Here is a 13,587-nt window from a genome sequence, read left to right on the forward strand (position 1 = left end):
TGTGTCTCTAGCTGTTTCTCGCTCTCTCTTTGGGCTCTATCCCAACCTATCATTTACTATCCTTGCATGCCATCTTCTGCATAAAACACATTCTTTTCTCGCTACATAAATAAAAACCGATAGATTTGCAGATGCTGGAATTCAGAAACAAAAACAGAAATTGCTGAAAAATCACAGCATGTCTGGGAGCATCTGTGGAGAGAAATCAGAGTTAACAGTTCAGGACAGGTGGCTCAACGAGTCAACAGAAAGTACTGCTGCCTCACAACAGCAGGGAGCTGGGTTCGATTCCCGTCTCGGGCGACTATCTGTGTGGGTTTCCTCCAGGTGCTCCGGTTTCCTCCCACAATCCAAAGATGTGCAGGTCAGGTGAATTGGCTATGCTAAATTGTCCATTGTGTTAGGTGCATTAATCAGGGGTAAATGTAGGGTAGGGGAATGGGTCTGGGTGGGTTACTCTTCGGAGGGTTGGTGTGGACCTGCTGGGCTGAAGGGCCTGTTTCCATACTGTAGGGAATCTAATCTAATAGAATCTCGTACCAGTGACCCTTCCTCAGAAGTGCTCCTAGCTACTATCAGCCCTGAAAAAGGACAGTGTTAGCCCTGCCCCAGCCTGATAATGACAGGTACTGCTACGCTCACCCCCTCCCGCTAATTGACAAGATGTATTAGCCACACCGCCAACCCACTGTGCGACAACCCGTAATTAGCCCTGCCCCTCCATGCCCTGCACCCAGCCTGATAAAAGAGTGTTAATTCTGCCCCCTCCTGCTAATTGGCAAAGAATGTTAGCCCCGCCCCCTCGTGCAAATTGACAGGGAGTGTTAAGCCAATAGACAATAGACAATAGGTGCAGGAGTAGGCCATTCTGCCCTTCGAGCCTGCACCACCATTCAATATGATCATGGCTGATCATCCTCAGTCAGTATCCTGTTCCTGCCTTATCTCCATAACCCTTGATTCCACTATCCTTGAGAGCTCTATCCACCTCTTTCTTAAATGAATCGGGAACTGGCCGTGTGTATTAGCCCCGTACATTCCTGTTAAAGGGCTTTTCCCCGAAATGTCCATTTTCCTGCTCCTCAGATGCTGCCTGATCTGCTGCGCTTTTCCAGCACCGCTCTGATCTGGGCCCTTCTCGCGACTTGACGGTTTGTGTTAGCCCCGCCCTCTGCCCGATAATTGACATCGGATTAGCCCCGCCCTCAGCCAGCTGATTGACGGGAGAGTTAGCCCCGCCTACAGCCGGATAATTGACGGTTGATTGCTAGCCCCGCCCCCAGACCGATGATTGACTATTTGTCCCACCCTCCGCCCGCTTTTTGACGGGGAGTGTTCGTCCCTGCGCATGGGTGGTTGCTTACCCCGCCCCCAGGCAGCGAATTGACGAGCAGCATGGTTTAACCTGGCCCCGTCCTGGGAGGCTTGGTCGGTGTTTGAGGGTGAGGGAGTGGCAGGCCGGGCCGGGCCGGGCAGGTCTGGGAGGGTTAGAGTGGCAGCTTCCGGTGGACCGTGCTATTCTTGGGAGAGGACAATGTCAAGAAAGGAGCCGCTTCTCGGCGCCTTGAAGGGTGAGTGCAGTATTGATGGAGTTTGGGGCAACAAGGGGCTAACAGGAGGGGTTGGGGACCTGGGGAGGGACTGAAGGGTCTGAGATAGTGGATGGTACCAGGAATTGGAGAAGAGGAAAACCAGCCTGGGTTAAGTTGAGTTGTGCTAGGATTGGGGAATAGGTAGAAGGGCTGGGGAGGGACTAGGATCGATGCGATGCTATAGAGCCTGGGGAGAAGGATAAGGTCTGGAGTGGATGGAGGGTGCCCTTGGAAAGGGGAAGAAATGTCTGGTATAGACACTGCACGAGGGACTAGGGGCCTGGTGTATGCTTGGTAGGGTAATGGGATTTGAATGTTTTAAGTCTGGTAGTGAGTAGGTCCTCTGGGAATCACTTTTTTGGAGGTATCTGTGCCCACCTTGGGGCATTTATTTGCAGTGTGATGCCTGAATTGGGAGAGAATAATAGTATAATTACTGTTGTTGGCAAAAGGGAACAGTGAGATGGGTAATTTTAGAATAGGGTCCAGCAGATATTTATACTGTATACCAGCTGTAATGGGGATTTAGGGAAGGTGGTTGAAAGGAGGAAAAAGATTGAATTGCATTTGTATTGTGCTTGAATGTAATGTTGGAAACAGGCAGTTTGAGCTCAGCACACGCTCTCAAAAAGCAACATGATATTTTTATGATGTTGATTCAGGGATAGATGTTGGCCAGGACACTGAGGATATCTACCCTGCTTTTGTTTGAAATAGTGCTATGGGATGTTTTATCTGCCAGAACAGGAAGATGGGGCTTCCTATTAATGTCTTGCTGTCTTTCAAGCTCAATGGTTGTGGAAAGCATTATATTGTACTGAGGGAGTGCTATACTGTATGTCCACACTTGAATCATAAACATTTTCCTTATTTGTATCTCAGTTTTAAAGTTCATCGTGGGATGTGTGTATCTCTGGTTAAACTAGCAATTATTGTCCAGCCTTAATTACCTTGAACTGCTGCAGTCCTCACTGTACAAGGACAGTCAGTGCTACAGTGCTGTTTAAAGAAAATCCTAATTAAGCTCTTGTTTCATTTACCCAAAAAACTTTTAAAATAGAAATTGATTTTTGGATATTAGGAGATTCAGCATGTAACTTTAATATATCAAGATGCTTCAGTGAGAAAATATAAAGCCAGAGCAATAGACTGTACAGCTTTTGGAATATCCTGTGAATGATACTGAATGGGTGTCACTGGTTAGGTTAGTATTTATTGCCCATCCCTAATTGCCTGGGGGCAATTAAGAGTCAAAATACTGCTGTCTAGTGTGTGAATGTAGGCCAATCCAGGTAAAGACATTAGTGAACCAGATGGGTTTTTCTGGCACCAACCAGAAATGACTTTCTCTAGTTGGAGAATCTAGAATAGGGTAGCATAGTGTTGGTGTTAGTCTACTTGGGCTTGAAGTCAGGAAGCACTTTTTCAGTAATGCATAGTGAAAATTCAGAACTTTGTCTTCTGTGGGGTATGGATATTGGTGAATAATTGTGATTTCTAAATTTGAAAATGGTGGATTTTTGTTGAATGAGGGTGCCAAGGGGCATAGACCAAAATGGGAAAATATTTGGAGGGACATAGTGTTGCTGAAGCAGCGAGGCTGCAGAAGTGAGATTAAGATGTGGATCCACCAGAATATCTGATTCACTGGTGAAATAGGTTAAAGGGATTAAACAACCTCTTTCCAGACCAGTCTTAATTGGCTGTAACTATGGAATAAAGACCAAGCATTGCCACTAGACAAACAGAAACCAAAGGAAGCAGTTAAAAGTCAAGTTCTGTTTTTTAACAACCTGGTAGTTCAGTCAAAGTCAAGAAGGGTGGGGTTACCAGAACAGTCAGTGTTTTAAACAAACAGTGCGCATACATTTAGGAGGGGTGGACTGGGAAGTCTCAGAATTATCCCTGCAGCATGCTGACAATGGAGAGGCAGGGATGGGAGATGTTTGGTGATCTGCTGGAGGTGGTGAAAATACTGAGAGATGATCCTTTGAATTAAAGTGCTGGGGGGGAATAAAGAGAAAAGGAGTTACAGGAGAAATTGTTCTAAGTGCAAAATAGCTCAACCAGGCTGTAGATGGATTGCAATTCTGTGGTAGAGGTGGCTGGGGCCACAAAACTGAATTATGGAACTGATATAAAGCTTAAGAAGAATCATGAATATAACTGGCAAAAGACTGAACAAGGGGAACAAAATAGTCAAGACAGCAACTATAATTCTATTGGTATTAAAATAGTGATGGAAAAAGATAGTTGAAGTTCTAAATTGGAGGAAGGCTAATTTTGACAGTATTAGGCAAGAACTTTCAAACGCTGATTGGGTACAGATGTTTGCAGGGCAAACTGACTGACTGCTGGAAAATGGGAAGCCTTCAGAAATGAGATAACGAGAGTCCAGAGACAGTATATTCCTGATAGGGTGGAAGGAAAGGCTGGTAGGTGTAGGGAATGCTGGATGACTAAAGAAATTAGGTTTTGGTTTAAGAAAAAGAAGGAAGCATATGTCGGGTATAGACAGGATATATTGAGGGAATCCTTGGAGTATAAAGGCAGTACTTAAGAGAAATCAGGAGGGTAAAAAGGGGACATGAGATAGCTTTGGCAAATAGAGTTAAGGTGAATCCAAAGGATTTTGACAAATACATTAAGGACAAAATGGTAACTGGAGAGAATAGGGCCCCTCAAAGATCAGCAAGGCAGCCTTAGTATGGAGCCGCAGGAGATGGGGTGATACGAAACAAGTATTTTGCATCTGTTTACTGTGGAAAAGGACATGGAAGGCATAGAATGTAGAGAAATAGATGGTGACATCTTGAAAAATGTCCATATTACAGAGGAGGAAATGCTGGATGTCGTGAAACACAAGTGGATAAATCCCCAGGACCTAGTCAGGTGTACCCTAGAGCTCTGTGGGAAGCTAGGGAAGTGATTGCTGGGTCCCTGCTGAGATATTTGTCATTGATAATCACAGGTGAGGTGTCAGAAGACTGAAGGCTGGCTAATGTGTTACCACTATATTTAAGAAAGGTGGTAAGGACAAGCCAGGGAACTGTAGACTGGTGACTCTGACGTTGCTGGTGGGCAAGTTGTTGAAGGGAACTTTGAGGGACAGGATGTACATGTATTTAGAAAGGCAAGGACTGATTCGGGCTAGTCAATATGGCTTTGTGTGTGGGAAATCATGTCTCTCAAACTTGATTGAGTTTTTTGAAGAAGTAACAAAGAGGATTGAGGGCAGAACGGTGGACATGGGCTATATGGGCTTCGGTCAGGCATTCGACAATGGTACCCCAGCAAGGTTAGATTTCATGGAATACAGGGAGAACGAGCCAGTTGGATGCAGAACTGGCTCAAAAGTAGAAGAGAGGGTGGTGGAGGGTTGTTTTTCAGACTGGAGGCCTGTGACCAGTGGAGCGTCACAAGGATCACTGCTGGGGCCACTACCTTTCATCACTTTTTAAATAAGTGATTTGGATGTAAGCATGAGGTATAGGTAGTAAGTTTGCAGATGACACCAAAATTGGAGGTGTAGTGGACAGCAAAGAGGGTTACCTCCTATTATAATGGGATCTTGATCAGATGGGCAAATGGGCTGAGAAGTGGCTATATTTTGGGAAAGCAAATCTTAGCAGGACTTACACATTTAATGGTAGGTCCTAGAGTGTTGCTGAACAAAGACCTTGGAGTGCAGGTTCATAGCTCCTTGAAAGTGGAGTCATAGATAATTAGGATAGTGAAGAAGGCATTTGGTATGCTTTCCTTTATTGGTCAGAGGATTGAGTACAGGAGTTTGGAGATTACGTTGCAGCTGGGCAGGACATTGGTTCGGCCGCTGTGGAATATTGAATGAACTGCCAGAGGAAGTGGTGGAGGCTTCTGGATGGGTATATGAATAGGAAGGGTTTGGTGGGATATGGGCCAGGTGCTGGCAGGTGGGACTAGATTGGGTTGAGATATCTGGTCGGCATGGATGAGTTGGACCGTACATCTCCACGACTAAGTTCAGCCTTAATTTGGGATGACTAGGTATCACATTTTTACGGCTCAACTAGATATGATGTGAAATTTCACATTTATTATTGCTTTTTTTAAAATTGTTGACACTGATGTCACAATATTAACAGTTAATGTTGCTTGCATAAAAAATAGTACATTGCTGAGTACTCGAAGAATAGTCTGATTTATTTAATAGCAGTAGTGTTGTTGGTCAGTCCTAAATTATGAACATTTGTTGAAGAGTTATAATGGAAACAGTACTGTGGGTGCGAGTGCTGGTCACTGTTAGGGCGGCACAGTGGCACAGTGGTTAGCACTGCTGCCTCACATCACCAGAGACCCGGGTTCAATTCCCGCCTCAGGCGACTGACTGTGTGGAGTTTGCACGCTCTCCCCGTGTCTGCGTGGGTTTCCTCCGGGTGCTCCGGTTTCCTCCCACCATCACAAAGATGTGCAGGGTCAGGTGAATTGGCCATACTAAATTGCCTGTAGTGTTAGGTAAGGGGTAAATATAGGGGTATGGGTGGGTTTCGCTTCGGCGGGTCGGTGTGGACTTGTTGGACCAAAGGGCCTGTTTCCACACTAATCTAATCTAATAATCTAATCTAAATGTGTGTGGCTCAATCACTGGTGCACAAGCAGCCTGGGTACAGTCTGTGTAGCAGCTGAATAGTTATTGGTGAGTGATTTTTATCTCTGTTACATTAACTCTGGAACACCTTAATAAATTATTTGCCTTGTCCATAGACCACTTAACATTTGGCACTGCACCTTTAGTCACATCAACATCATACACCTTCTCATTAAATTTATGCTCATTACTACTCCATTTTCTCATTGTACTGTAGCTCACCCTGTGTCTGGTGTTCCATTATCTCTGGCATTCTTCTTTCTCCGCTTGTTCATCTTTCATGTCCTCAATTCCAGTATATTCACTATTGACATAACTCACTACTGAATGCCACTTCTGATTGATCAAATTGACTTTTTTCCTGGTTATCCATTATTCAACCCTGTCTACTTGTTAGTTCTTCCAATCTACTCTCCTTCAGATCCTGCACATCTGAAATGCTGATAATCTACAGTCATTGAGAGGAGCGCAATGAATGTAATTCAGTATTAAGATTGGGAGACAAGGTTAAGGGGAGTTGGATTTCCTGATTTGAAAATAGAAATTTTAAATTTTCAAGATTATGAAGGAAGAAGGTAAAATTGAACTTCTAGTCAAAATACACTTAGTATAAAGATGGAACATGTACGTTAGAAATGTTGTGACAGAATACCTTCATAACAGCAGCAAATCAGACAGTGATGTCTTTACTGTGTTTGGTTGATGCCAAACTAACCAGTATGAATTTACGCCTCAGTGATGTGGCAGAGACCCTGCCTGATCAGCCATTAGAATGCCATGGCTGAGCAAATTTCTCAGATTGTCTCAAAATAAACCCACTTCTAAATGGTTCAGTGACATGTACTAGGTACAGTAGGCACCTCAGTGGTGGAGACTTCCTCTGCAAAATTCTGCTAAAGGCATGCCAATGTCATTTGGCTCAGGCCAACATCTTTTGCATCAAAGCTAACACTTGCTGTTAGCTACTCCATATCATTTGTGTCTGGCAAAACTCCAAGACAAGTGCTTTACTTGGAGCTTTGATAAGGGAAGTGATCCTCCAGGAGGAGAAAGGAAGTAATACTTTCAGGACAATCTCAAAACTTCCTTGAAAATGTACAATATTTGCATTGACACCTGGGAAACTCTGGCATAAGACTGCCTAAAGTGGAGGCAAAACATCTGTACACCCAGAATCTCATCAGAGCTAAAGGTGTGCATGGCAATCCAGGCATCGCATTCTCCCATTTTCCCCAACCACCAACTGCTCCACCTGTGACAGAGACAGCGATACAATGGACACCTTAGTTACTGAGAACTCATTTTGACTGAAATCAAGTCATCCTTGAGTTTGATTTATTTTCCCTTCTTTAGCAGTCTCAAAGTTGAAACAAATCAGAACCTCAAAAACTAAGTATAAAAAACTTTTATCTAACCACCTCCATAACCAGCGCTCCTGAAACATTCCAGAAGAGTCCCCCGGCCTCTGGAACTTCTCAGACGCCATTAGCCATGCGGCTGGTGCAGCTGCCACCCCCATGCTGATTGATGTCACTTCCGCCCCATCATGGCCACTCCCACAACCACTTCACCCCTCACAATTCCTCCTGCATCACACGTGACATCATTTCTGCCCCTCACATCATCGCTGATGTCACACGCTCAGTGACTTCCGCCACCCCTACTGCCCTGTCTGCCACCACTTCCGCCCCCACCAATGCCACTCACCTGCATTCTGCTGATACGCCCCCACATTTAATACACTCCGTGACATCGAACAATTCTTCCGTTGCCTCCGCCTCCGGGCTTACTTTCACAATCAGGATTCCCGCCCATCTTCCGAGGACCCCTTCGCCCACCTTCAACACACTGCATCCACCTGGACACCCCGCGCTGGCCTGTTACCTGCCCTCGACCTCTTCATTTCCAACTGCCGCCGGGACATTAACCGCCTCAACCTGTCGACCCCCCTCCCCCACTCCACCCTCTCCTCCTCACAACGCGCAGCCCTCCAATCCCTCTGCTCCAATCCTCTCCTCACCATCAAGCCAGCGGACAAAGGGGGCGCAGTGGTAGTCTGGCGCACTGACCTCTACATCGCTGAACCCAAACGCCAACTCGAGGATATCTCTTCCTACCGCCCCCTTGACCATGACCTCACTCCCCATCACCAAACTATCATCTCCCAGACCATACAGAACCTCATCACCTCCGGAGATCTCCCACCCACAGCTTCCAACCTCATAGTCCGGGAACCCCGCACTGCCCGGTTCTACCTCCTTCCCAAGATCCACAAGCCTGACCGACCCATTCGACCCATTGTCTCAGCATGCTCCTGCCCCACTGAACTCATCTCTACCCACCTCGACACTGTCCTATTTCCCCCCCCCCCTAGTCCAGGAACTCCCCACATATGTTTGACACACCATCCACGCCCTCCGCCTCCTCCAAGACTTCCATTTCCCTGGTCCCCAACGCCTATCTTCACCATGGATATCCAATCCCTCTACACCTCCATCCGCCATGACCAGAGCCTCCAAGCCCTCCGTTTTTTTTTCCTCTCCCGACGTCCCCAACAGTACCCTTCCACCGACGCTCTCATTCGTTTGGCCGAACTGGTCCTCCCCCTTAATTTCTCGTTTGAATCCTCCCACTTCCTCCAGACCAAAGGGATAGCCATGGGCACACATGGGCCCCAGCTATGCCTGTCCCTTTGTTGGCTATGTAGAACAGAACACCGGCACCACTCCTCACCTCTTCCTCCGCTACATTGATGACTGCATTGGCGCCACCTCGTGCTCTCGCGAGGAGGTTGAGCAATTCATCAATTTCACCAACACATTCCACCCTGACCTTAAATTTATCTGGACCATCTGAACCTCCCTCCCCTTCCTGGACCTCTTCATCTCCGTTAATGACAGCCGACTTGACACTGACACTTTTTACAAACCCACCGACTCCCACAGCTACCTGGATTACACCTCTTCCTACCCTACCTCTTGCAAAAATGCCATCCCTTATTCCCAATTCCTCCGCCTCTGGCATATCTGCTCCCAGGAGGACCAGTTCCACCACAGAACACACCAGATGGCCTCCTTCTTTAGAGACTGCAATTTCCCTTCCCACACGCTTAAAGATGCCCTCCAACACCTCTCGTCCACATCCTGCACCTCCACCCTCAGACCCCACCCCTCCAACCATAACAAGGACAGCACGCCCCTGGTGCTCACCTTCCACCCTACCAACCTTCGCATAAACCAAATCATCCGCCGACATTCCCGGCACCTCCAAACGGACCTCACCAACAGGGATATATTTCCCTCCCCACCCCTTTCTGCCTTCCGCAAAGACCGTTCCCTCCATGACTACCTGGTCAGGTCCACGTCTCCCTACAACCCACCATCCCACCCTGGCACCTTCCCCTGCCACCGCAGGAACTGCAAAACCTGCGCCCACACTTTCTCCCTCACCTCCATCCAAGGCCCTAAAGGAGCCTTCCACATCCATCAAAGTTCTACCTCACATCCACTAATATCATTTTTTGTATCCGTTGCTCTCGATGTGGTCTCCTCTACATTGGGGAGACTGGACGCCTCCTAGCAGATTGCTTTAGGGAACATCTCCAGGACACCCACACCAATCAACCACACTGCCCTGTGGCCCAACATTTCAACTCCCCCTCCCACTCTGCCGAGGACATGGAGGTCCTGGGCCTCCTTCACCACTGCTCCCTCACCACCAGATGCCTGGAGGAAGAACGCCTCATCTTCCGCCTCGGAACACTTCAACCCCAGGGCATCAATGTGGACTTCAACAGCTTCCTCATTTCCCCTTCCCCCACCTCACCCTAGTTCCAAACTTCCAGCTCAGCACTGTCCCCATGACTTGTCAGGAGTTGTCCTACCTGCCTATCTCCTTTTCCACCTACCCACCCTCTCCTCCCTGACCTATCACCTTCATCCCCTCCCCCACTCACCTATTGTACTCTATGCTACTTTCTCCCCACCCCCCCACCCTCCTCTAGCTTATCTCTCCACCCTTCAGGCTCTCTGCCTTTATTCCTGATGAAGGGCTTTTTTGCCCGAAACGTTGATTTTACTGCTCCTCGGATGCTGCCTGAACTGCTGTGCTCTTCCAGCACCACTAATCCAGAAACCAATCAGGATCAGTCTGTCTTATTGTTGATTTCACCAAGATTAAAAACAAGAAATACTGGAAATACATAGCAGGTTTGGCAACATACGTACAGGAAGGTGTTGTCTTTTCATCAGTTCTATTTTGTTTTGCTTTTGTGTTCATTCTCTGGAGTTTGATATCAAACCACATTCTCCTTGTGGTAAGAGATGGATCCCCAAGTTCTCCTTTGTAACTGCCTCTAACAGGGTCAATATTTGCTCATCAGGTTCTAAAATTTGCAACCTGCACTAAGTCTTGTTCTCCCATCGCCACTGATTCAGATCTGGCCAATCTGTCATAGAATCCCTACAGTGTGGAAACAGGCCACTTGGGCCAATGGGTTGAAACTGAAGCCTGTGCAATGCTTGTCACCATGCATTTCCCAGGGCCAGTCCACCTAGCCTGTACATCCCTGGACACTATGGGGCAATTTAGCATGGCCAGTCTACCTAACCGGCAGATATTTGGACTGTGGGAGGAAACTCTAGCACCTGGGGGAAACCCATGCGACACTGGGAGAATGTGGAAACTCCACACACAGTCACTGGAGGCTGGAATCAAACCCAGGTCACTGGCACTGAGTGCTAACCACTGAGCCATCGTGCTTTCAAGTCTCTTAACTGACATTCAAATCCCTTCATAGTCTTTCCCCTTGCTATCTCTAATTGGTCCCAGCTGCACAACCCTCTGAGAACTCTGCATTCATTCAGCATCTTGTGCATCTGTAATTTCCATTGCTCCACCATTGGTGTCCATGTCTTAAGCTGGTTAAGCTCATAACCTTAGAATTATCTTCATAAACATCTCCTTGTATATCTGAAAATAGTTAATAAAACCTTTGCCCTTTCAGCAAACATCAGGATAAAATTTCTTTGGGAGCTGACTAGAAGGCAGTTTTAGATTAAGGAATTTGTCTGAGAATTTTTATCTGTGAAAGTCAGAATCTGTCCCATCTGGTGAAGTTACAACTCCCAACTCTGTCACTTTGAAGAATTGAGCTACTCATGGATTGACTTTCACACCTTCCTGAACTAATTCATCTAATGGGAATAAATGTTCATTCACAGTTTTGGTTGCCAAAATGAGTTAGTTGCCATTCATTTGTGAAGTATCATAGCAAGCACATTCTAGTGTATCTTTTGATTTTCAAATGGAAAGCAAATTGATGCTAATCTGCTTCTGGGAATGATCCAAAATTCATTAGCAATACCTACAGTGGAAGAATGCTTGGAAGCAATTGGGATTTTTGACAGTGATGTGTTTCATCAACATTTGCTTTTTGAGGATGCCTTTTTTCTCTTGTATTTGTTGCAATACTGTGAAAATATATTCACTCATACTTTCATGAGATTTTATTTCCCAGAGTTATTACACCAGTTACTAGTTTCTGTACATCCATTGTATAGAATGTTTGTTTTTTATTCAAGTTCACTTGTGGGTTATGGACTTTATTGGCTGGCCAGCATTTTATTGTTCATCTCTCGTTGCCCTAGGGAGCTGCTTCCTTGAACCCGATTGCTGTGGGTTGACTCACAATGCACCTGGAGAGGGAATTCCAGGTTTTGACCCAGCGACAGTGAAGGACTCATAATACATTTCCAAGTCAGGATGCTGAGTGGTTTTGAGGGGAAATTGCAGGTGGTAGTGTACACACATCTGCCCTTGTCCTTCGAGATGGTAGTGATTGTGGCTGTCTAAGGATTTTTGGTGAATTTCTGTAGTGCATCTTCTACAGTACACACTGGTGCTACTGAGCATCAGAAGTGGAGGGAGTGGATGCTTGTGAATGTGGTGCCAATCAAGTGGGCTCATTCTCCTGGATGGTGTCAGGCTTCTTGTGGTGTTGAAGCTGCAGCTATCCAGGCAAGTGGGGGTTATTTCACTGCACTCCTGACTTGTGCCGGGCTTTGGGGAGTCAAGGAGGTGAATTATTTGCTGCAGTATTCCTAACTAGTAATCACTGTTTGTGATGAGTCTAGTTGAGTTTCTGGTCAGTGGTAACCCCACAGATGTTGATAGTGAGGAATAGAGTGATGGTAACGCCATTGAATTTCAAGGGGCGATGATGAGATAGTCATTGTCGGGCACAAATGTTAATTGCCACTTGCCAGCCCAAGCTTGATACTGTTCAAATCTTGTTGCATTTGAACATTGATTGCTTTAGTATAGGAGGAATTGCAAATGGTGCTGAACATTGTGCAATCATTGGTGAACATCCCCACTTCTGATCTTATGGAGGGAAGGGTCAATGAAGAAGCAGCTGAAGATGTTTGGACCTCTGATATTCTGAGGAACTTGTGCAGAGATGACTGAGAGTTGAGATGACTGACACCTAGCCACCACAACAATCTTTTGTTGTGCAAAGTATAACTCCAAGCAGCAGAAAATTTGCCCCGTGATTCTCATTGATTCCAGTTTTGCTATGACTCCTTATTACCACACTTGTTTGAATAAGGCTTTGATGAAGAGGACTGTCATTCTCTTCTCACCAATGTCACTTTCCATTTTTGATGGAATCTGAGATCTACTGATACCACCCTAACCAGTGTTTCACCTGCATATGATTTTCAACTTAATGGATAACCTTTCCACTGAAAGATAAAAATATGAAACTAGCTGTATTAATATATTAGAAGGATTGACACTTTTAATGTTTTCAAGTTGTTTGGATTGACTAAGTGACTTAAACGTCAGTAAGCACGTTGCAAGATTTTATTTTTAAAATATTTTAATTGCCCAAAGTTTGTGCGAAGATTTGTAGCTCGGGTGCTCATTGTTGTGGTTCTGTTCGCCGAGCTGGAAGTTGTTGCAAACGTTTCGTTCCCTGGCTAGGCGACATCATCAGTGCTTGGGAGCCTCCTGCGAAGCGAGCGCGTCGCAGGAGGCTCCCAAGCACTGATGATGTCACCTAGCCAGGGGACGAAACGTTTGCAACAAAAACTTCCAGCTCGGCGAACAGAACCACAATTTAATTGCCCTTAAAACCACTTGTATTGATCACAAGTAATTCATCATGGTAGTCAATTTCAATATGTGAAATCCAGTTTGAATGACGATCCAGTTCAACTGACTATAAAGCTTCACAATGCTCTGTCTCTTTAAATATAAAACCATCTTCCTGTGGGAACCTGGTATAGTTATCTAGGATGGAAATATTCTCCTGATAAGATTGTTGATTTAAAGTTACTGCAGATTTACTTTGCTTGTACCCAA

At 45.9% G+C, this 13,587-nt stretch overlaps 1 protein-coding gene across 4 annotated transcripts in view; it reads left to right on the forward strand.

Moving 5' to 3' along the window:
* The first annotated feature begins 1,383 nt into the window (after positions 1 to 1,383).
* si:ch211-250n8.1 overlaps positions 1,384 to 13,587 on the forward strand; it is a 73,899-nt gene continuing 61,695 nt past the window's right edge. For 3 of the 4 annotated variants that reach the window (XM_043714291.1, XM_043714293.1, XM_043714292.1), the window contains exon 1: positions 1,384 to 1,571. In XM_043714291.1, coding sequence (XP_043570226.1) covers positions 1,535 to 1,571 — 37 coding nt within the window. In that variant the 5' untranslated portion in view covers positions 1,384 to 1,534. Of the gene's footprint in view, positions 1,572 to 6,230; positions 6,268 to 13,587 lie in introns of all 4 variants that reach the window. The other variant, XM_043714294.1, reaches the window with a different exon arrangement.

Source organism: Chiloscyllium plagiosum, chromosome 24 (assembly GCF_004010195.1).
Source record: "Chiloscyllium plagiosum isolate BGI_BamShark_2017 chromosome 24, ASM401019v2, whole genome shotgun sequence".
In the NCBI taxonomy this organism is placed as follows: Eukaryota; Metazoa; Chordata; class Chondrichthyes; order Orectolobiformes; family Hemiscylliidae; genus Chiloscyllium; species Chiloscyllium plagiosum.